Raw genomic sequence first — 24,679 nt, 5'->3', positions numbered from 1 at the left:
CCCGGCCGGGCCGCCCCTCCCCCAGCGCCGGTGGCCAGGAGCCGGGCGAGGGGCTCGCGGAGGAGACTCTCGGGCGCTGATTGGCCGGAGCCGAGGGGGCGGGGCGGTGGGTGTGAAGGGGGCCGGCCCAGGTCTCTCAGAGCTCCCCCTCTCCTCCGCATCTGCGAGCTCCCTCATTACATCATCTTCAGCCCGTGGTCGCCGTGCAGGACTGGGCGCGGCGCGATCCACTCAACCCGGGGCTCCAGCCCGCTCTCCCGCGTCTCTCCTGGCCCTCCCCGCACCTGCTCCAGGGCCAAGACCGGGAGAGCCCCGCGGGCTAGCTCCCAGAACCCGCTAGGCTACAGCTAGCGGACCTCGGCAGCTCCGCCTGATCCATTCATTGAGAGCCGCGTATTTTCCCGGAGCCCCAGTCCCCCGCCTCCTCCAGCTCGGAGCCGCGGGTAGCGCCATGGAGAAGAGCAGCGAGACCAACGGCTACCTAGACAGCGCCCAGGCGGGGCCTGCAGCGGGGCCTGGCGCGCCGGGGAGCACGGCCCGACGCGCGCGGCGCTGCGCTGGCTTCCTACGGCGCCACGCGCTGGTGCTGCTCACAGTGTCCGGAGTGGTGGCGGGCGCCGGCCTGGGCGCGGCGCTGCGTGGGCTCAAGCTGAACCGCACACAGGTCACCTACCTGGCCTTTCCTGGAGAGATGCTGCTCCGCATGCTGCGCATGATCATCCTGCCGCTGGTGGTCTGCAGCCTGGTATCGGGCGCCGCCTCCCTGGACGCCAGCTCTCTCGGGCGCCTGGGCGGCATCGCCATAGCCTACTTCGGCCTCACCACGCTAGGCGCCTCGGCTCTCGCAGTCGCTTTGGCGTTCATCATCAAGCCTGGATCTGGCGCGCAGACCCTTCAGTCCAGCGACCTGGGTCTGGAGGAGACGGGGCCCCCACCGGTCCCCAAAGAGACAGTGGACTCATTCCTCGACCTGGCCAGGTAACGTCCTCCCTCCCCCGCCAGCCAACACCTCGCCGAGTGCTCAGTGGGAGACGCCAGCTCTCTACCGCACTCTAGTTCATACTCATACACCCTCATATACTCCTAAGAGTTCATTCTTAACTGGCTGCTGGTGGCCTTTAACATTTTTTAAATATCAAAATAACGTCTGGAGGCTTTGCATATTGACCACACCTTTGCAAACGTCAGCTGGGGCGCACCTGACATTCTCAAGGATCAGTACTGCATCTTTTAGCAAGAACCAGTCCTACCGTTGGGTGGGAATGTGTTAGGGAAGAGGCAGCGGTCTCACCTGTACTTTACTCCTTACATTCTCTGGCTGCCCACACTAGGAAAAATGTTCCAACCACGCCCCAATATCCTCACCCAATTTTCTCCCCCAACGGTGCCCAAAAGCTTCTGGGAGCATTGGTTAAATTTTGCCTGTTGGACCATTCTCGCCTGTAATCTATGGCCTCTGTTTCAGCCCTTTGGCTGGTAGGAAGCTGGCAATTTTTTGAAGAGTTGTCAGCGGACCCAAGGATAACAAGGCTGGAGTTAGTTAGTGCAGGGCTCGTTGCCCAGAAACATGCCTCTCCTGGGAACTTGGGACAGGTTGCTGTCAATCCCCATAGTCAGGACCATGGTACAGTATTGTGAGTTTTAAGGGGCTTTATTTGTGGGAAGATGTGAATTCTAGAGAGGAGAGAGAAAGAAGCATCTTCACTTAGCTTTGCCTGCTTTTTGTGACTCTTAGAAGTTGCATTTCATCCCTTGAGATGTAATGTAGTTTTTGTGGATTGGCCAAAGCCTCAGCCTCTTTTGGTTTCTCCATTAGCCCAGAGTTCGCAGATGGGAAAACTGCAACCTAGAGGCATTTACTGACATGGCCAGGTTCAGCTGAGTGAGGAGCTCAGCTGGCTCCCCCTCCAGATTTCCAATAATTCTGGATTCAGAGCCTTGGACATATGTTTTGTCTTGAGTCACCGAAGCAAAGCTCCTCATTGCTGAGGCTGTGAAAAACAGCAAACTCTGGGCAAAGTGACTTGACTCCCTGCTGTTTCTATTTCTCCTTCTGGAAAATGTGATGACTGTCTGCCACTTAAGAGTGTTCATTTAATTACAACAGGAATTCCCTGGCGGTCCAGTGGTTAGGGCTCTGCGCTTCCACTGCAGGGGGCACGGGTTCGATTCCTGGTCAGGGAACTAAGATCCCACATGCTGTGTGGTGCAGCCAAATAAATAAATAAATAAAATTACAACAACAACAAAAAAAAAATCAAAGGAATTTACATTGAAAAAAGCAAAAAGCAAAACCTCTCTGATGAGGGGGACCAAAAAGTTCTTACCAAAACTTCTTACCAAAAAGACAGGTGGAGGTGGCCTATTAGAACTTTGATGAGCTACAGTGTTTGTCTAGTGTCTGGCAGCTTGATATTTGGAGGCTTTAAAGATCCTTAACGTTTGAGGACTAACTTTTAAGTGGGTACTGAAAAAGTCTACTGAGGGTGAGAGTACCTTTGGCTTATTACCTTCAGCGTATCAGTCAGGGAGGGAGATTGTGGGGTTAAGGGAGTCTTTTTTGCAGGGATTAGTGGCTCGGAGTGTGGATGCTCTGACCTGCTGGTGGTACCCCATAGAGACGCTAGTAACATTCTTTTATCTCCGAGAGAGGCAATGGCCAAGAAACAGGGGGCAGGGGGTGGGGGTGAAGGAGGGGTTACCTTATTCCACCAGCCCCAGAAGGGACTTATTTCCTGATCATGGTTTTCTAGTTTTAGATACAAGCCCCTTTAGCTCCTGCTTCTGAAGTGAATGACCCATCCTTATGGCTTAGCGGTCAGTGTAAGTACAGACTTTCGGTGACTCGGGCCACAAATACAGGGAAGGACCAAGAGAACATTTGTCGTAGCTTGTTGGGGGTAGGTAGTGTTTCATAATGCTTCCAAGGGCCAAACTTCTTTAATTCAGCAGCTCACGGTTAAAGGTAGGGCAGGTGGTATGAGGAAACTGAGACAGAGATTAAGTGATTTGCTCAAGGACACAGAGTGGTTTGTCAAAAGAGAGATTAGAAGAACTATGGGTCTCATGCCCCCTGGTTCAGGGCTCTATTTCTCCCACTCTTCCCTTCCCCAAGTCAACACGCCATAGAAATGAGGCCATGCTGGTGGCCCAGTCCCATCTCAGAAATGTTTGCTCTGATGCGGATGTAAGGGTACCAGGTAAGGGTATAGTCGGCTCGGGGCAGACGCTCACTTCTTGTAAGCAGAGGAGTTGAGCCTCTTCAGTGAAGGAAAGCGAACGTGCAGGTTGGATTTGACTTTCTCACTGAGCAGCTTTTGAGGGGAAATGGAGTCCTGAGCCATGTGGAAATGCTTCCTGGGTCTGGGGACTCTCTGGGTAAACATTTTAAAATTGCTTCCATCAAGGAAACCTCACGGATGCCAATTTTATGTGACTCCAGGCATGTTCCCTGGCAAAGGCAGGGCGCAGTCCTTTCTGCCTGTGGGCAAGTGAGTGAATATGAGATTCTGTGGGCAAACACCTCAATGATCCCGCAGGCCTGCCCCTGGTAACTGCCTAGAACTTAAACGCCTGGAAGGAGTGGGGAAAGTCTCAGATGACTGCTTGCAGCTGCCGCCAAGGCTTTGCTCAAGTCCACAACCTTTCCAGATCGTGGAGTGCCCCCAAACTCCCACTGCGTCTCTCTGCCATGATTTCTAATTTAGTTTTTCAAGATGGAACTACAAGTCAGAGAGACATGACGCTAATAGACACTGATTCTGCCTTTTAGGAAATTCAGAATGCCGTTGCCAAGTGGTTTGATTTCCCAACACAGTGTATTAGAAATAGCATAGCAGACTGGGGCATGGGGGTGAGGCTAGAACAGGCCCTTTGAGAGCTGAGAAAGGACAGTGGACGGCAACTGGCGGGTGGGAAAGTCACGGTCTCCTCTTGAGCAGCCCGAGCGCCACGCTTTGGAACCTGGAAGAGTACAGGACTCAGTACTGGGTGTGACCCAAAGTGGCTTCTAAGCAGGTCTTCAGGAACCCAGTCATTGTGGAACTTCTTGGTCCCTAACAACGCTTACTGATTGTGGGTCCTAGGACATGTCCATACCTTTCTGTGCCTTGGCTTCCTCATCTTTATAATGGGGATCATGAGAGTGCCTGCCTCCCAGGATCGTGGTGAGGGTTAAATGAGTTATGTCTGTAAAGCTCTAAGAATAGGGCTGACCCAACAGATGCTTGCTCGTGTTATAAATGGGGCAAGATTACAGAGCAATTGTGTTTTTTTGGTTCACATGAGTTAATGGGGATGGCTCTCTCTTCATAGTCTGAAATAAATGAGAGTGAGTGGGAAGAAAAGGATGTTTGGGACCTCAAGATGACTTGAAGCTAATGTAGCCTTTAGGTATATTGGGAATCACATGCAGCCTGGAGAAAAAGGTTAACAGTGACTATGGTTTGGACTAATATAATCAACACTGTAGGAAATTTGGAAAATGGAGAAAATCAAAACTAAACACAGAAGAGCCTTCCATTCTGAAATGGGGCAGAAATCCTCACATATTCTCCCCAACATCTCAGTTTCTTTTTCCCCTGCATGACACGTGTCTGGTCTCCAAAGGTGACCTCAGTTTTCTTCACCTGTCAATGGAAAGGATTCAGGCAACTGACCTCAGACATTCCTCTGAGTGATAATATTTGTGGTTTTCAAATGGAAAACCAGAGGCTTATCTGCCAACGAGGCAGGTAGCTCCTGGGCCCGGGACACTGTCTACACTAGCAGCCAGAAGAATGGTCCTGGGCCACTGTCTTGCAGAAGGGGCTACCATGTGCCTGGTAAAGACAATTGAGATTTTACCTGTCGCCCAGTTTTCTAGACTTTATTGCTTTTCTTGTGCTCATTTTCTCAACAGTGGACAATGTTTGGAGCCTTTCCCTTCACACAGGGGGGCGCTGGGGACTTACTTTCCTTCCCAAGAACTGGGTGAATATGATGCTTCTCAGGCTGCAAAGAACACATTTCTTCAGTAGGCGCGAAGAAACCTGTAGGCAAGATGAAGACTCTTAGCGAATCTAACATGGATCCAAATTAATGGAGGTTTCTCAGCCTAACTATTCACTAAAAATGGCAGCTTAAAATATTAAAAAAAAATTTTTTAGCTCGACACCATGCCTGAATAGTTCAGAAAAGAACATAAACCCAGAGAGGTAGTGTGGATAGTGATGAAGAACAGACACTGAAGTCAGCTACCCGGTTTTGAATCCAGCTCTACCACTTACTAGTTGTATGGACAAGTCACTTAGCCTCTCTGTACCTCAGTTGCCTTATCTGTAAAATGAGATTAATAATAGTGTAGCTACTACCTAGACTTGTTACGAGGATTAAATGAGTTAATATTTGAGTGTGTTGCTAATATTCTAGGGTGTCCCAGCCTCTCAGGGACAGCTGAGGGCTACTTGATACAGGCTACTCTTAGCCTTATTTCCTCAAACGTCCCCCACCCCAGAGTCCCAGCATTAGCCTTTCAGGCTGGAATCTAAAACTGGATGTGGGCCTCAGAAAGAGGATAGGTTACTCCCCTACCCCCCACTGTCTCCATAGTGTGAGCCCATCACCCCCAGCCCTTCCTCTGCTCCCGGCCTTGTAGGGGGTACCAAGATCTGAAGGGGCACATCCCTGTTAACTGAACCTGTAACAATAAGCACTAGGGATAATAAATATTTATCAGGTGTACATAGAGTGTCGTATCCTGTTCCGAAGAGTCTTTGAAATTTTCATAAATTCAGTAAAGAATTTTTGAACTTAAATGAAAGGAAATACTTTTGGAACAAAAAAATACACGAAGCCAAAGTAAATTGTTTTACAGTCTTCTCATATGGAACAGGGAAATGCATACCACCCTTGACAATAGGATCAGAAGAACAGCACCAGATGTATGAAGAAGGAACATTTCTGAACTTTTTCATGGTGTGAGCTGCACGAGTCTGTACAGTACCACTAACAGAAGTTCTGCTTTCAAAACTTCAGGCTGAGCTCATACCAGTTTTTCTGCCTGCTTTAAGTAATGTGTCCAGAGGTTCCTAAAGCACCGGAAAGGCTCGTCCATTCATTCTCTCCCAATTTGGTCTGACTTGGGTCTCTGGATTTAGTAGTACAGTCTTGGCATTTTTTGCAAATGTTTCTGACTTAGACCCACTATGAGAAATACATTTTAAATAATGACCTATCCACATACAGACACCTTCACTCCCACATATACAATCTGAAACACAAGTCCTACAAAACAACGTTTTAAGTGTGATACATGCTGATCGTTTCTACTCTGTCCAATGTATTACATCTTTTATAAAATGCTGGTTAGAGCCAGGAAATTGATTCCATGGCCAACTAATGTTTGAAAGACTTTGGTCTAATGTATATCTGGTATTATGTAATTCAAGGAAATTTCTCAGGGTCAAATAACAGAAAAATGACATATTTGAGAATTTAAATAAAATGAGGAGCCTCAATGGTTAGAAGCACCCTAATACCCAGTGAAATTGAGTGCTGTGCAGAGGTAAGCTTGAGAAGACCATTTGATCCTTCTGATTTCCAGACCGTGGATCTCACAACTCCAGATCTCTACTATCTAATATGATAGACACTAGCCACAAGTGGCTATTTAAATTTAACTAGTTTAAATGTAAATAAAATTTAAAATTCAGGGACTTCCCCGGTGGCGCAGTAGATGAGAATCCGCCTACCAGTGCAGGGGACATGGGTTGGATCCCTGGTCTGGGAAAATCCCACATGCCACAGAGCAACTAAGCCCATGTGCCACAACTACTGAGCCCATGTGCCACAACTACTGAAGCCCACACACCTAGAGCCCATGCTCCACAACAAGAGAAGCCACTGCAATGAGAACTCTCCTGAATACAGGAGAGCTCAGGAGTAAGAAAAAGCCCGAGTTCACAGCAGCATCTTGCTTAAAAGTCAAAGGAAAGAGGGATAAGCAGAGAGAAGAACAAAGTCAGAGGACTGACACACCTGACTCTAAGACTTGCTACCAAGCTACAGTAATCAAGACAGTGTGGTGTTGGCAAAAGAATAGACAAATATGTCAGTGAAACAGAAGAGAGCCCAGAAATAGACCCACGTAAATATGGTCAACTGATCTTTGACAAAAGAACAAAGGTGATACAGTGGCACAAGAATAATCTTTTCAACAAATGGTGTTGGAACAGCTGGACATCCACACATAAAAAAAACGAATCTAGACACAGCCCTTGCACCATTCACAGAAATTAACTCAAAATGGATCACAGATCAGGGCTTCCCTGGGGGCGCAGTGGTTGAGAATCCGCCTGCCAATGCAGGGGACATGGGTTCGAGCCCTGGTTCGGGAAGATCCCACATGCTGCCGAGCAACTAAGCCCGTGCACCACAACTACTGAAGCCTGCGCACCTAGACCCCATGCTCAGCAACAAGAGAAGCCACCGCAATGAGAAGCCTGCGCACCGCAACTCAGAAAGCCCGCTCGCCGCAACTAGAGAAAGCCCCCGTGCAGCAACAAAGACCCAATGCAGCCAAAAATAATAAATTAAAAAAAAATACTTCTTAAAAAAGAAAAAAAAGTGGATCACAGATCTAAATGTAAAACACAAAACTGTAAAACTCCTGAAAGATAACATAAAATGACCTCTGGTATGGCAATGACTTTTAAAATACAACTCCAAAGGCACAAACCATGAAGAGTAGAGAAAAATGTTTTGCCTTACTCCTGCAGCCTTGCAGCCTTGCCCCTTGGCGGACACAGGGGTGTGCTCCTGCCCCTGCTTCTGGCCTGTGGCGACCAGGGGAACTGAAGGAAAGGAGTATGATTCTGTGGGTTCAACTCACTGCCTGCAGGCGATTCCTTCCAAGGGATCAATATTTGAGAGCTGAGTAATGTAATCTAAAAAGAGTTCAGTCATCCCATTGAATGTACATATTTTTTTTTTGGTTGTCAAATCTCCTTTGCAGTTAGCACTGGATCTTTTGTCCTAACTTTTTAAGCAATTTTGAGATATGATTTACATACAAAAGATGCATCCATTTCAGGGGTACAGTTCAATGAGTTCTGACAAATAGATAAACCATTTAATCACTACCACAATCCAGACACTGAACATTTTTGTCTCCCATGACCCTTCTCAGCAATTCCCACTCTTCATCCCTGGCCCCAGGCGGTTTTGGATAGAAAGTTTTGCTTTCTATCACTATGGATTAGTTTTGCTTTTTCTAGAGTTTCATGGTGATGGAATCACTCAGCATGTACTTTTCTTTGTCTGGCTTCTTTTGCTCAGCACGATGTTGTTGAGATTATCCACGTTGTGTATATTAGCGGTTGATTCCTTTTTATTGCCAGGTAGGATTCCATTGTATGTATTTATCATAATGTTATTTGTCCATTCATCAGTTGATGGACAATTCAGTTTTGAGCTATTATGAATAATGCTGTTATTCATACAGGTCCTTTTTGCAGACATATATTTTCATTTCTCCTGGGTAAATGTCTAGGAGTAGAATTGCTGGTTCATATGGTAAGTGTCTGTTTAACTTTATAAGAAACTGCCAGAACACATCATGTTCTTAGGAACTTGATTTTTTTGGCAGGAGTCACTGTTTTGAGTCTAGTATTGAATATACCCCTCTGTTCCCATTGGATTTTGTAGACTAGATATTGTAGACTGACTGTCTGAAAACAGGTTGACCAAACAGTGGCTGTTTGGTCTAGAAGTTCTGGGTTAGGGTCCGTTCTGGGTGAGACAGTATTGGGTTATTGCTTATGCTGAAGACACCAGGCAGGTCAACAACTCATTCCTGAAGGATGCGAAGTATTTGCAGGGGAAATCGTCCCCCATGGAGAAGACAGAGGGCTTCTAACCCAGCTCTTTCCTTAACTTCCCTGTCTTCTTAGGGAGAGAAGCAGGTGGCCAGCTCAGTCTGAGAACTACTGTGGTGGATGCAGAATGGGCGAAACCTGGGCTCAGGGCCTGTTTCTGCTTCTAACTAGTATAGCAAATGGAAATGAGATACCAAACTTACCCCTACAAGACTGAGAAGGGTGCTTTGTAATGGAAATAAGAGGCAAATGTAAGTTGCTATTCATCTACACACTAAAGAATAGTCAATGCAAATGCCTAGTCTGTTTCTGCCTTTCTTTTAAAGTAAATATGCTTGTAATAGGAATCAAACTTCAGATCACCATTTTGCAGTGGTTAATTCAACAGAAGATCACATTTTGTCTGTTTAAATACAGGCGTGTACTTTCGGGTATTCTCTAAGTATGTTAAAAGCAATTCAGGTTTCATAGACAAGCAAGATGGGAAAGGCTGAGTTGCAGTCTCTAGATGCTGGCTGTCTATGGAAGCTTCCTGAGTGTTCTAATGAAGTCATTTTTGTGTCTCGTTAACCCTTTTGGTGGGTGTATTCATTATCTATTGTTGTATAACAAATTGCCACCAATTTAGCAGCTTAAAATCACACATATTTATTATGCCATAGTATCTGTGGTATCAGGAATCCTGGCACGGCTTAGCTGGGTCTTCTGCTTCAGAGTCTCTTATAAGGCTGCAATCAAAGTGTTGGCTGCAGCTAGGGTCTCATCTGAAGGCTCAACTGGGGAAGGAGTCACTTCTGAGGACTCGTGGTTGTTGGCAGAATTCAGTTCTTTGAGGTTCAGACTGGGAGCCTCAGTTCCTAGTAGGCTGTTGGCCAGAGGCCACCCTCCATGTCTTGTCATATGGGTCTTTCCAATATGGCAGCTTGTTTCATCAAATATGCAAGCCCAGAAAGCAATAAAGAGTGTCTTCTAGCAAGATGGAAGCCACAAGTTTATGTAACCAAATCACAAAAGTGACATCCCATCACCTTTGCTGTATTCTGTTGGCTAGAAGCAAGTCATACCCATCCCCCACGCCCCATGACACACACACTGAAGGGGAGGGTATTACACAAAGGTGTGACTACCAGGAGGCCTCTTAGACTCTGCTTGCCAAGCTGGGCTACAGTCAGACCTGCCTACCTCTGAAACCGAGCACATGCAAATAGTTGCTTAGAGATTCTAGTGCTATGAACAACTCAACCACAGAAGTAAGAATTAGTGGATAAGGTTGGCACAAATTGTAAAGGATGGTCTTCTACTTTTCTAGACTTATTCTTATAGGAAGTGGGTAGAACAAACGGATTATCAGTAGGATTTTCTTGTATATCATGACCAGCATCTGTACAATATATGACCCAAAGGAGGCTCTCAATAAAAACTGTGTGCATGAATAGATTTTGGTTTCAAAATCTAGCTTAACTGGATCAGTTCTATTGCTCTCCTTTTATAACAAATATTCTATACTATCCTTCATCCTGAAATGAAATCCATAAATAGAATTTACCTACACACATAATTTCAAACATCAATATGACCTGACTGTAATATAAAAAACCCACCAGCTTGGTGGTTGCCAGAGGCAGGGGTGGAGAGTGGGATAAATAGGTAGAAGGGGATATTATATATTTTTAAAAATAGAAATAATAATGTAAGTATGCTATAAAATTTTTAAAAAGAAAAAATACTAATGGAGAGTAATTTATAATAAAAATAATGTCAGGATGTGAATGCTCTAAACCAAAATGGTTAGGTGCTTGCTTCTGAGTTTAGAGTCACCATTAATGGGACAGCTTTACATTCAGACTGATATTTAGCAGAACAAATGGCTGGGACCTGGCACTTCCCCCTGAACACACTCCCCCCGTTCCAGGAGTGCCCCCCAGTTATTACAACAACAAAACACTCCTTTGGATTTCACTAGTGGGCAGTGCCACTCCCCATTGAAAACCACTGCACTAGGGCTTAGCCTCTAGGGGAAAGGAAAGTGATGCAATTATTCCGGTTTCCTTGGACACAGCTTACCTAAATATCCAGGGGGAGATGAGGATAAAGCTCAGTGCACTCAAAGTATCTATTGGGGTCCTGCAGCCGAAACACAGTTGGGTGCTTGGATCAAGCAGAAGATGGCAGTAAATACTGGACGTGGGGAAAGAGGGAACCCTGTGTGTCAGGCTGTCAGGAATGGGCATCTTAAAGTGGGCACTTTGAATGCCGAATTTTAAGAATACTGACAAAATGCTTTCTTTTCCAACAGAAACCTGTTTCCCTCAAATCTTGTGGTTGCAGCTTTCCGTACGGTAAGCTTGATGCTTTGCTAAAAATATGAAACTTTGGGGAGGGGTGGGTTATGTATAAATTACTGCTATAGAGTTAGGTAAGGTGGAACAGGGAGGGTTGCGTTGTTAACAACACTTAGTATCATTGGCCTAAAATTTATAGATATACCCCTGGAGTGAAAACAAACAAAACAACAAGAAACCAAAAATTTTTCCAAAATATCCCACTAGTTCCAGCATCTTTTCGTATCACCTAATACTCTCAAATCACATTTTTGGGAGCTCTTAAATATTTTAGATTTTTTTTTTTTTTTTTTGCTGTACTGTGTGGCTTATGGGACCTTAGTTCCTTGACCAGGGATTGAACTTGTGCCCCCTGCAGTGGAAGCACCAAATCCTAACCACTGGACTACGAAGGAATTCCCTAGAATTTTTTTAAAATACATTTTAATCTTTTTTTTTTCTGATTATAGGGATAACGTATGCTCCTTGCAAAAAATAAAAATAAAGTGCAAAAAAGTAGAAGAAAATAAAAATCACCCATAATCACTACCTAGAGCTACCCATTAACATTTTGGTATACATCCTTCCAGTATGTTTTTTCTATACATGTGCACATTCACATGATTTTAAAATAATTATACTACATAACATTGTTAGTATGTACACGTGCTACACATATTGTTCTGTAACCTGCTCTTATTGTTAATATTTTCTCATGTCGGTAAATATCCTTCTGCATAAGTTATTGGCTGTATTCCACTGTATGAGAGTATCATAATTTTACTCAACCAGTCCCTTGTTGATGGTTGTTTCCAGTTTTTCACTAATTTTAGCAATTCTTCAAGTAACTCCCCTGCAGCCATGCTTTATATAGAGAAAGAATATAAAGGTCTAGATTAGATGGACTAAACTGATTGCCTTTTTCAAGCCAAGACTTTTCTGTTCCTACTTACAGCCTCTCTTTAAAACAAACAAACAAACAAAAACCCTGCATATAAACATAGCTGTGACTTGTATGTATAATGTGAGCTAGGAGAAAAATACAAGGTTTGCGGGGCTTTCAGTGCCTGGCACAGAAGGTGTGGGGTGGGTTTTGTTTGCCCTTCCATCCTTAATCATGGGACAGCTGAACATCTCTGCCCGTCTGAAAGCTTGATAAGTCAAAGCTGAGAGAGAGCAGAGCTCTTTAAAGGCCAGTTCAAAGCAAGCCTCTGGGTCTGAACCCTCTAAGGGGCTCCTCTTAACAGTTCAGAAGCCAGGTGTCCTTAGAAGGGTCAGGAAGGGTGTCTTATAACAGAGTCCCCTCAACGATAATGCATACTGCCCCAGGGAGACAACTGTGTGCTTCAGGCAGAAGTGTGTGAAGTCAACTGCAGGACCAAAGTTGGAGGGACGTTTCACCTCTGATGAGTGGTCTCCCAGAAGACTCAGCCCGAAAATGCTGTCTTGCCTTCCAGCCTTTGCTTTGGGGAGTGGAGGCTGAAGGCAATTAGAAACAGATGCTGAAAAGCAGTCAGGCTCAAATAAGTTCTGGAACATAGTGGAGCATAAATAAATGAATGAAAATAAAATAACACATCGAAAAGTATACTTCGGCATTGTGGAATGAATTCCAAGTTTCCCCAAATAATATGAACTCTAAACTGTTTGAGATATCAAACCATCAGCTTGAAAGTGTGCAGACCTTCTCCAAACCAGTGACCAGGGGACATAGGAAATTCTCCCCATTTCCTTGGCTTCCTAAATAACCAGAAGTCTGGAGTGCATGCTGCCTTGGTCTTAAGTAACTTTTGTACAGTCCTCAGAGGCCCTTGTCAGGCCAGCCAAGTGAGGAGTGCCCAGAAGACCTGGAATGAAGAAGGACAGAGTAGCAAGAGGCCCAGCAGTCCTCTCGGTTCCTCCAGGTGGTCTTCAGCTGTGAACTGACAGGAGTTTTTCTTTCTCTTGTTCACAGTATGCAACCGACTATAGAGAGGTGACCCACAACACGAGCACTGGAAACATAACCCGTGAAAAGGTAAAACTTTTTGTGAGATCACTTGTGGCAAATACTTATAACACAAATAATGCTTCATAACGGAAGGAGCATACACGATGCCTGTTTTTCTCAGCCGGACTGAAGACTTTGGGGTTTGAATGGGCTGTTTGAATCACACGGGTTAGGTTTGCTCCTTTGGCCATTTACCATCTTTAGTGGATCCATTTCATTGAATTGGAACTACTGCCCCCTTTCTTAAAAAAAAAATTTTATAACACCCCTTCTGCTATTCTGAAATATAATTAATAGGTGATTTAACCTACCCCTGCACGTAGAATTTGTCTTGGGGGTTTAACTCACTAAAACCATCATTCATTCACAAGTATTTTTGAGTACCTGTTGTTTACCAAACACTGAGCTAAGTCCCAGCCTTCATGCTATATAGCTGGAAGGGACAAGGGACCTCAAGAATTATTCAGTCCAGCCACGGAGCTGCCATGGGGAGAAGGAGGGACTTTGCCCTTCCCCACCCCCTAGCACACCTCTCTAGGGCTTGAGTGGCTCTGAGTTCTACCAGCCTTTCTTTTTTTTTTTTTTTTTTAATTTAATTAATTAATTAATTTATGGCTGTGTTGGGTCTTCGTTTCTGTGCGAGGGGTTTCTCTAGCTGCGGCAAGTGGGGGCCACTCTTCATCGCGGTGCGCGGGCCTCTCACTATCGCAGCCTCTCTTGTTGCGGAGCACAGGCTCCAGACGCGCAGGCTCAGTAGCTGTGGCTCACGGGCTTAGTTGCTCCGCGGCATGTGGGATCTTCCCAGACCAGGGCTCGAACCCGTGTGCCCTGCATTGGCAGGCAGATTCTCAACCACTGCGCCACCAGGGAAGCCCCAACCAGCCTTTCTTTGATTGAAAGAAAAGTTCTCCTTTTTTAAAAAAGTCGAAAGCTATTAGTTTAGTCCATTTCACTTCATCTTGGAGATGCAGCACCTGAAGCTCAGAGACGTGATTTAGTATCACAGCTGGGACTAGGATTCAGACTAGAAAGCTGGTAAAAATGCTCTTTTGGGTTTTACCACGCTGACATGTTTCCTGTTCAGAATTTCATAATGTGTTGTGATGGAATAAAATGTTCCTCTAACATATGCTTAGAGTATGAGATTCAGCACTGCTGGAAAAAAAGAATACATTATACCTGTACATTTTAAGTCAGTGATTTAGGAAAGAATATCCTGAAAATAGCCATGTTGATTCTGAACATCTTTTTTGAAATTCGTCAGTGAGGAGACTATGGTAAGAGCCTAGCAACAAAGAATTTGTTGACATTTAGGAGGCAAAGTTACAATCACTGACTCTTGATCTGAAGGACCTTTTCACCAATCAGCTCTTCTTTTAAAAGCAACCCTTTGAAGTGATTGTCCAACCTCTAGTTGAATATATCCAGTGATGACGAGCTCTCTACTTTCTGCTTCAACCTATGCCCATTTTGAACAGCTTTCAGAGTTAACAACTAGGTGAAGATTTTGTTTGTTGACTTCCATATCCTCAGACTCCATCTCCCCTTGAGTTTCCTGCCCCTTGATTTGTGAAATCGCTGAGGGTTAAAGAAAATATGAGCCTTTCCTCCTTCCGGGCACAGTGTTTCAGTCTGGCAGAGACAACGAGCAAATCCATTCTTTAATTCTCACTCATCCGTTGTAAACTTAGATCCTTTGTCCCTTCTGATCCTACAGATCCCCATTGGCACCGAAATTGAAGGTATGAACATTTTAGGATTGGTCCTTTTTGCCCTGGTGTTAGGAGTGGCCCTAAAGAAACTCGGCTCTGAAGGAGAAGAGCTCATTCGTTTTTTCAATGCCCTCAATGAGGCGACGATGGTGCTGGTGTCATGGATTATGTGGTGAGTGTCACCCTGCCACCTGCTCTCTCTCTCTCATTTCTCCTGCCATCCAGAAAAGAACCTGACTTAGCTGTTCTAGGTCACCCCTATGGGACCACCTGGCCCAGTTCTCTGTATGTGGTTGATGTACCACAGGCCAGTCTTGGTACAAGGGGTGAAGGACCTCAGAGAACCAGGCATGTGTCATGGTTACCAATCACTTCCTCATCACCCACAGTGACCCCTGGGTTTTATCATTGGAGATTTATCTATGAGTCCCACCACCATCCCATATCACATGGGATGCCCATATCATCTTGTGGGGCAATGAATTCCATAAATTTGCTATCTGCTGTATAAAACAAGGCTCATTTCACTTTAAAGGATAGACTTCAAGCTTCAGAAGGGCCCCTTCCTATAGTATTTTACAACATGGAGGGTAAATCCATCTTCACTCCATACATGTATGTAAACTTGGAATGGTCTTTCCTTTATATGAATGTTTCTTTATGTAATATCAATGAAAGGGTAATTGTTTAATAAAAACCATCAGATTGATTTCTGGCTAACAAGGAAAAAGTTGACAAGGTCTCTCAAAGTAACTTCTCAGAAATCATACCGATTTCAGTACCAATGCCTCATAAGCTTTATCCTGCTGTTTTACTCAAGCCAAACTTTGTGGGTTTTAGCTTCTACCCATTCGTTGCTGAGAAACTAGTTTATCCTTTCGTGCGCAAAGCATTTTCCTTATTGTCAACCCTTAAATATCCCAGAACGTCTCTCTCTTAGATGGCATTGGGATGGCAGCTGCACTAATGTTAGGAGAGAAGCCTGGAATTTGGTAAGAAAGTTTGAGATTTGGTGGGAAGCCAAGTTCGGAGCTTCCCCTTGTGGTGTTTATCTTGCTTAACCAAATTTTCTTGCTCACCACAAAATTCCAGAGTCTGACTCTATATTGCAAACATGACACTTCATATGACTGCTGTTGTTCAGGGGAGATAAATATTTTCAGAAAGGAAAAAATGTTTTCATCACGTCGAGTTCTTTTCCTGGCTTATTTTTTTAGTCTAAAATCCTCCCAAAGGTTGGATTAAAGGAAACTGTGCAAGAAAGTGATGTTCGTATGTTAAGACATTTGTTTTCAATCTGGAAACCAATTTACAGTCATTCCTTCAATGTGATGTATTAGTTACAGAAACAGATATTTGGAAGGGCAGACCCAGCTGAGTGTCTTAACCGCAATGAGAGACCCGTTGCCCAAAAAGTGCCTATGCATGCATAGGAAGTGGGAGTGGTTATCAGAGGAGGGGGCTGGCTTGAGGATGGTCCCTAAAGATTTTGGCCTAATCTATAATGTTTTAATTTTTTGAAAGGAGAATGTTTTCATGTATTACTATGGGATTTTAAAATAATAATACTGCTTAGAATATCTCTGGGAAGAAAACTCAAGAAACCAGTGACATTGGCAGTCTCCTTGGAAGGAAGATGGGTGCTTGGGTACAGAGGTGGGAGGCAGACTTCACCCTTTTGTACCCTTTAAAATTTGAACCGTGTGACATTATTATGTATATAATTAAAATTTACAAATAAAGTCGATAGTTATAAAATTCTTCCTCAATTTATATTAAATTCAAAACAGCAGACTTTTGTTCTTTGTAGCGCCCATAGTTCATTTCTTCCCTTTCTTCTTCCCATCCTGCCATTAAAAAATTCTTCACGCTCCAAGAGTGTTCCCAGCGGGTCATTGTTAATGACTTTTTCCCACAGAATCATGTTTTCCAAACCACAAAGAATTTAAAACTTCACAAAAGGCCCAGCTTTGGCTCAATTCTGTATCACAGCAATTCTGCAAAATAGGTGTCTTTTGTGTTTCTAAGTTCTCAGAACAATCCTGAGCAAAGCTGAAAGTCAAGCTCACAGCCCCAGAGACTTTGCTCTTGAAGAGTTCCTTGCCTTTCCACTTGGGAGCCCATATGGTTGGTTGCATCCAGCTGTTAAGGACATACAATATCCAAGGGGAAAGAAGTCTGTGTCCTAGTCCTGACTCCATCACCCACAATGAGCAATCATGTTAACTTTACTCAGTTTCATGGCCTGTAAAATGGGCATGATATACCCCCAACCTTTTCTGTTCCTTGGGGTCATCCTAGGGAGAGGTGAAGACCACCTAGTTGAGAGTCCCTGCGTTCTGTGACAGGAAAGGCGTACATCTCTCAGCCCCAGCATCACCACCCTTACTGACCAGTGCCCTTTGCTCGTGTCCTAGGTACGTACCTGTGGGCATCATGTTCCTGGTTGGAAGCAAGATTGTGGAAATGAAGGACATCATCGTGCTGGTGACCAGCCTGGGGAAATATATCTTCACATCTATATTGGGCCATTTTATTCACGGAGGAATTGTTCTGCCACTTATTTATTTTGTCTTCACAAGAAAAAACCCATTCAGGTTCCTCCTGGGCCTCCTTACACCATTTGCAACAGCATTTGCCACCTGCTCCAGGTGAGTGGGTTTCAGGTGCCCTTGGCTGCTCTGAGCTGTATTAATATGGAACCAGATGAGCCTGTGGTGGATGCACAACCATCACCTTGACATATTTTAATTTCTTGAAGACTCTAAATTGGTGTCATCTGATTTTTTTGTACTACCAGCCCCACAGCTCTTATGGAAGTGGATTTTTAGCATTGCCAGAATGAGGGATTGCCTCGTTCCCTTCTCCTATTGCTGCTTAGAGGTCAACTGGACCATTACTTAGTCCAACTGTGGGTCTTCACCCTAATTAGACCTCTGCCTAAGTGAAAGAAGGCAGCTACTTAAAACGCATTGCATGGGAATAAAGATGCAGACCTACTAGAGAATGGACTTGAGGATACGGGGAGGGGGTAGGGTAAGCTGGGACAAAGTGAGAGAGTGGCATGGACATATATACACTACTAAATGTAAAATAGATAGCTAGTGGGAAACAGCCGCATAGCACAGGGAGATCAGCTCGGTGCTTTGTGACCACCTAGAGGGGTGGGATAGGGAGGGTGGGAGGGAGGGAGACGCAAGAGGGTAGAGACATGGGGACATATGTATATGTATAACTGATTCACTTAGTTATAAAGCAGAAACTAACACACCATTGTAAAGCAATTATACTCCAATAAAGATGTTAAAAAAAAAAAAAAAGCATTGCAGGGAAGTTTCTAGAATGATACCTGCCCAATTCTTTCTCCCTTTAGTTGGGTGAATTATTTCCTACATATGACCAAGGCATCCTGGTGAGGGATGCATGCTCAGCTCTCTAGGAGTCCACAGTATTGTGGGATTATCTCATTTAGCACAAAAGATGGACCTTGTCATTATTAGAAATCCTTCACAAAAAAATTGGGCTTTCCAAATACATTAAAGGAAACTTTCAAGGGATGGCAGCACATCGTTTCACTCACACATTTAGTTTTTGCCTCCCTACTGCATGTTTCCTCCCATCCTGACTGGCTATGTATATGACAAGGTCGTGGGGGGAAAGAATGAAGGAGGTAAGTTTCTCCAGCTTAGGCAGAAACAAGCCTACTCTCAGCTGTGCCAGCCACACCCTGCAGAATCTGCAGAGCCCACTGGAGAGAGCGGCTCTTATTCTTTGTAATCTAGGAACACAGTTACTCTTTCCAAACCCTCAGAGCCATCTCGGCTTCTTGGTCTAAAAAAAAAAAAAAAAAAATCATAGTTTGCCTTTTACTTTTTGGGAGGAAAAACATTCAAGAGAGGAGACACACATTTTGTACCATGAGACAATGTGTGGTTCTTGAGAAATTTGGAATGGGGGTATCCAGGTAAAAAAAAAAAACAGGTAAATCTAAGGAGTCCAAATTTGAATACTTTGGGAGTTAACAAAACCCCACGTGTGACAGAAACTCTGCAACAATTCTGATATTTCTCTTATTTCAAGGGGAGAGTGCCATAAACTAGGATGGCGCTAATTGCTCTGTTCCCAGGTCTGAGCTGAGGAATATGTTGGCCTGGCCAGGAAGGACTGTTCTCATGGTTGGTTGTTTGCGTTTCCAGCTCTGCAACCCTCCCCTCTATGATGAAGTGCATTGAAGAAAACAATGGTGTCGACAAGAGGATCAGCAGGTTCATCCTTCCCATCGGCGCCACTGTGAACATGGACGGGGCGGCCATCTTCCAGTGTGTGGCCGCAGTGTTCATTGCCCAGCTCAACAACGTGGAGCTGAAAGCAGGCCAGATCTTCACCATTCTGTAAGTTCTGTAGTCTTTCCTTCATCATTAGGCCTGGTTCAAAACTTGAGGTCTTTTTCTTGCGATTTCCTTTGAAAAACTTCATGAATACCAATCTCACCATGATTCGGGTGTCTCATGTGTAAACTGAGAACAGCGTGAATTCATTACTTGGAGAGAGTGGAACCTCTCTCAAGGGCACAGCTGACAGACTCCAGGGTTGTGTGGTTTTCAGTTTCTAAGCCATGGCTGCCATGTTCTGCATGTCTCTGTGCCCCACTCATACTCTGGGCTAATGGCTGATGCTGCTGTCCCATCCCCTAGAGTGACAGCCACAGCGTCCAGTGTTGGAGCAGCAGGTGTGCCAGCTGGAGGGGTCCTCACCATCGCCATTATCCTGGAGGCCATTGGGCTGCCCACTCATGACCTGTCTCTCATCCTGGCTGTGGACTGGATTGTGTAAGTAGCAAGTCCTAAGGGCACCGAATAAAAGAAAGTCTGTATTGAGCTCGCTAGAAGCTTGGCACTCCGCTGGCCTGGGGCATGCAGAGAAACTTAAAACATGTCATTACTGAGAACTTGCTCAGAACCTTCAGGAAAGCCAGGGGCCCAAGGGTCTATGGAGATTGTTGGCTGCATAGGGGTCATAGCCATTGGAGCAGCGAGCCTTCGGGAATATTGTCCTTGGCCTGGAACATCCAAGGAGTGATTTCTGCAAGGGGAGAAAAGATGAGCCCAGCTAATGCGAATGCCATGGCTTGGGCTCAGGAGCGGAGTTGGGAAGGATCTGTGATCCAGATGACCATTACCAGGGCTCCCATAAAGGCACAGAACAGTTTCTGAGTGTTGCTTCCTTGAGTCCCATGATACCGTTCTCAGATACAAACAATACCTGTTTTATAGGGAAGGTCCGCTGAGGTACTGATGTTGGACAGTAGAGCATGTGAATAAGAAAATGAACACTGGAGCCCAGGTACCTGGGTTCAAATCCAAGCTTTGCCATTTACTAGTTGTATGATATGAACCATCCTTGCTTTGGTCTGCCCATCCGTCAAATGGGGATAAGAACAGAACCTACACCAGAGTTATGGTGGAGACTAAATGCGTTAACACACGCACAGCACATAGAAGAGTTCTAGGCACATGGAAGAGCATTCAGTCAACACTGGGGAAGAAAGACACTCCTGGCCAGGCTAGTCAGAGCTGGGCATGGGATACCCTAAACACTGGAGCCTGGCCCTGGGCTCGTGGCTCTACCCATGGTGGTTGGGAATGGTGGTTTCCAATCTTGTGTTTAAGCCCTGGAGACTTGAAGGGGCTTCTCAGAATCCCTACAGCTCCTCGAGGGTGAAATGTGACATGTGTCTTGGAGACCTGCCTTGTCCAGAGAGCACTTGGGAGGGAACTCAGTCCCTGCAATGGTACGTTGCGGTGAGCTGGACGAGACCAGAGCTGCGTGTCAGAGGCCCTGCCTCCTTCCTCACACCGCTGTTTCCTCTACGTGGGGAGGGCAGGCACGAAGGGGCACTTAGCCAGGACGAGGGACACAGGGCGCCAAGTGGGCTGCCCAGGCGAGACCTGCAGTCACAGGAGTCCTGTACCACGGTGACCTCTGATTCCACAGCCCTCAGCTTCTCCAGTGCTGCGGGCAAGGTCACATTTTCCCCCTTTCTTCAGAATGGGCACGATACTTCCTCTGAGCCCCAGGGATGGGGAATGGTTATGGGGCTCTGGGAAGACAAGCTTCTGGAAAGGACAGCGCTGTTCTCTGTGAGATGGTGTTTGCCACCAGCCAGGGAAAGCATGTGGAGGTTACAATTCAGTAGAGATGCAGTGTCAAAGTGAGACCAAGAAGGCAGGTTCCCACAGCGCAGCCGTGAGTGGGAGAGAAGCTGGACCCAGGACGGAATCTAGGCTATCATCCCGGCTGTCTGTAACTTTTATACGATGGTGTCTCACACATGAAATGCATACATAGAAAGATTTCTGGAAGGAAACAGATCCAGAGGTCAATACTGGTTCACTCAGGGTTACGGAGTATGCGGGGGCGGGGTGACTTTTGTTTTCTCCTTTGTACTTTTCTTTTTCCCAAGTTTTCTTGAGGATCTGTTAGTTTCATAAAAAGTATTTGGAGAAAATCACTTTAGCATCCAGTGAGGCCCTGTGCCCTTACTAGCTTGCTCTCCCTCAGTGTCACAGCTTCCTGGCGGCTCAGCCCAAGGTGACATCCGCCCCCTGGTGGCTGCAGGCAGCATTTACGGTAATGCCTGCCTGTTCTCTTCCCCCCAGGGACCGCACCACCACCGTGGTGAACGTGGAGGGCGATGCCCTGGGTGCAGGCATCCTCCACCACCTGAATCAGAAGGCGACAGAGAGAGGCGAGCAGGAGCTGAGCGAGGTCAAAGTGGAGGCCATCCCCAACTGCAAGTCGGAGGAGGAGACGTCACCCCTGGTGACACACCCAAACCCCACCGGCCTTGCGGCCAGCACCCCCGAGTCCAAGGAGTCAGTTCTGTGATGGGGCTGGGCTGCCAGCTTGCCTGCTGGGGATGCCCGCCCCATCGGTCCGGTCGGCAGACCCGGGCGCCGCCTTCACTGACTTTTAGCCTCCCGTGCAATGCTTTGGCCCAGTCACCGGTTTGAGGATTACGTCTCAGCACAGGCATTGGGCTTCCCAGCGGGAACTGGTTCCCAAGGACCAGGACACTCTGCCATTTGGCTTACCATGTCTAGGTGCAACTGTGTACACCCCAGCTCTGTTTGGAAACACACCCTCGAGCTGCTGGGCGCGGGGCATAACAGGCTCACAGGACCTGGTGGTTAAAGCTTGGAAAATGCACATGTTACTTCACTGCACCCAGGAAAGCTCAGCATTGGGTGCTTTCCGGGCAGACCTGGACGGGTGGCAGTCATCTGTCGCATTGCCTCGTGAGCCATAGTAATTGGAAAAATTCCCAAATTCATAGCCATGGCTGGGATTCGTTGAGCTGGGCCTCAGGTGTTGAGAGTCTACACATCGGCGTGACTGGCTTCTGGGTCACTAGGCTGGAGGCGCTGCACGTCGTCGAGTTAGAAATACTCCATGGTGTTAGCACTGCTAGGGTCTCTGGTCAGTGGCACTAAGTAAACAGTTACATTCTGAAGTCCAAGAAAGGAGGGGGATTACAGGCTGCAGGGGGAAGGGAAGCAGCCTTATCAGGCCAGGACACACACACACACACACACACACACACACACACACACACGTGTCCCCATTCTGGCCCCAGCCCTGGGGAGGTTTTCTGCCTTCATGACCTGGGCCTATGTCAACACTGTGGCTCTATACCCATCCACTCTGATTTGGCAACAGGCCAGAGAGGGGCCCCCTCCTCTGGGGAGGTGTGGTGTGGTCATCACATTCAGGACCCTGGCTGGTCTAGCAATAGATTTTAATCCAACTAGACCCTCCCTAAAATGCTGCATTGCAGCAAAAACAAATATTTAAAAAACCCCACAAACCCACCCCTTCACTGGAGTGAGGTACCCCTGTTCCCAGATGCCCTAGCTTTGGCTGATTTCCATAGACTTGGTTTCCTTTCCCTCCAGGACATCAAAGTGTAAATTTATAAGCTAAATGGTCCACCTGATACTTACTGACTTGAGCTGAACCTAGGGGAGGGGGCTTTACGGAGAGAACAAGCATTGCCCGGGACAGGGAAGGAAAACCTAAAAGGCACTAGACTGCTATTTCTCTGTGGCTGTTGGTGTGTGTCTGTGGGGTAACCTGCAGCAAGTCCTGGAGCCTCACTTTACCCCATTAGTACAATGGGGCTGATGTCACCTGCCTCTTACCTACCTCAGAGGGATTTGGTGAGGCAAACTGAGTGAATCCGCGAAAAACGACCATTTCGCATTTTGCTTCTTGGATACCAAGTGCTAACACCCCCGGACCCTCCTTACTGTTACCTAAGTGATACCTAAGTTCTCCAGGAGGCTCCTTCTTCTGGGGAGGACAGCTTTCATGAGCAGGACTTTGTTCTGTGTGCAGGAGCAACTTTCATCACGTCACTTGTTCTCTTAGTAGTTTCTTGTTAGCATCAAATGCAGCCTCTTCCTGATGTCCTTCATCTTTTTGTGAATTAACTACCCCACCTCCCAGCACACTTCTGGGTACCTGACCTCCCTGGGACTCCCAGACCCAGGCACCATTTCTGCCACCACACACTGGCCATTAAAACTCCCAAACTTTCATTCCCTTGTCACAACTGTAATGGGGGGAGGGGGGACAGAGAGAGTGAAGCTCCCCTGTATTAAGACTGGGGGGCATGGGCCTGAGCGGGATGGGTGGGGAAGAGCCAAGGGGCACAGAGCAGACCTGGCCAGTGGGTAGGCCCTTTTCCCTTCAGCCCTCTTTAAACCAGCTAAGTCATTCCCGTCTCCTATGAAGCAGGAGTGACCAGGAGCTGGGCTGAGAGGTGCCTGGAAGCCTTGACCCTCTGGCTTGTTGCTGATGCCTTCTGTTTTCAAAGGGGAAACAATCACATTGATGGATCCCAAACTGCAAATGAACATTCACTATTTTTCAGGTGTCACTAGATCTCATCTTTCCTTCTTCCACATATATACATGGCCATGTACGTACACATACATATGTGCAGCATGTATGTGGGAGGTATACATGCATGTAACATCTGTATGTATGTGTGTGTGTATATTTTAGCTCCAGTCCGGGCAAGTTTGAATTTGGACAGAGGTGGACTAACTGCAAGTTGCATGTCTTTGGCATCCTGATTTTCCTGTTCCTAAAGGTGAATTTTACAAAACATGGACAGTAGAGCTGGACAATCAGACCCAGGGACTGCGCATCCTCTACCCTGGACCTGGGATTGCGGTGAGGGGAGCGCCGTGCCTGGGGAAGGGTGCTTCCTTGTAAAATCCAGATGGTGATTGCTCCCCTTCCCTTGGCTTTCTCCCTGTTTTTCTGTCCGCAACAGGAATCAGACCAGGAGTGACCCGGCTGGGGAAAATGCCACTTTCTCATTGTCTGAAGATGTCTCCCCTGCTCTTCTAACATGTTGTCGTAAATACTGTTCATCTCTGACTGTTTTGTATGTGTGACACTTGCCTTAAAACATAGCAGTCCTCAAAAATGAATACAGCCTTTCTACCAGGATCTGCATGTTCCTTTATTCCTTCCTTGTGTTTTGAAGTGGTATTTACTGGTGGAGCTCTTCTAGGGGAGGGCCTGGGGGTGACTGAATTGATTTTTTTTTTTCTAGGAGCGTTTAGCCAGCACGACCCCCTGAGGCATGGCGGGCCACTCAGGTGGCAGAGCTGCTGCAGGACAGTCACTGATGTGACTTGCCGTGGTGAGTGTCCAGGCTCCTGGGCACCTCCCACTCAGCACTAGCACTAGGGATCCTGAAACAGTGAGTGGTTTTGCCGCATACCT

General features: G+C 46.3%; 1 protein-coding gene across 2 annotated transcripts; it reads left to right on the top strand.

The window, feature by feature from the left end:
* Positions 1-196: 196 nt before the first annotated feature.
* On the top strand, positions 197-24,375 carry SLC1A4 (solute carrier family 1 member 4). Of its 2 annotated transcripts, XM_059942642.1 has the most exons (9): positions 662-978; positions 11,152-11,194; positions 13,131-13,193; positions 14,884-15,050; positions 17,296-17,529; positions 19,075-19,269; positions 19,573-19,707; positions 21,538-21,646; positions 23,948-24,375. In XM_059942642.1, the coding sequence occupies exons 1-9, from the start codon at positions 692-694 to the stop codon at positions 23,966-23,968; spliced, it is 1,254 nt and encodes a 417-aa protein (XP_059798625.1). In that variant the 5' UTR covers positions 662-691; the 3' UTR covers positions 23,969-24,375. The 2 variants fall into 2 exon arrangements, with proteins under 2 accessions (XP_059798624.1, XP_059798625.1); XM_059942641.1 differs by lacking the exon at positions 23,948-24,375 and having other exon boundaries at positions 197-978; positions 21,538-23,497.
* Positions 24,376-24,679: the final 304 nt, after the last annotated feature.

The sequence above is a fragment of the Balaenoptera ricei genome, chromosome 13, assembly GCF_028023285.1.
Source record: "Balaenoptera ricei isolate mBalRic1 chromosome 13, mBalRic1.hap2, whole genome shotgun sequence".
NCBI lineage: Eukaryota > Metazoa > Chordata > Mammalia > Artiodactyla > Balaenopteridae > Balaenoptera > Balaenoptera ricei.
This window is presented reverse-complemented; position numbering and strand designations above follow the sequence as displayed.

Coding starts and splice junctions, on each gene's coding strand:
- SLC1A4 (XM_059942641.1), top strand. CDS start 452: ATGGAGAAGAGCAGCGAGACCAACGGCTACCTAGACAGCGCCCAGGCG. Junction 13,194..14,883: donor GAAACATAACCCGTGAAAAG/GTAAAACTTTTT, acceptor CTGATCCTACAG/ATCCCCATTGGCACCGAAAT. Junction 19,270..19,572: donor GGCCAGATCTTCACCATTCT/GTAAGTTCTGTA, acceptor CCCATCCCCTAG/AGTGACAGCCACAGCGTCCA.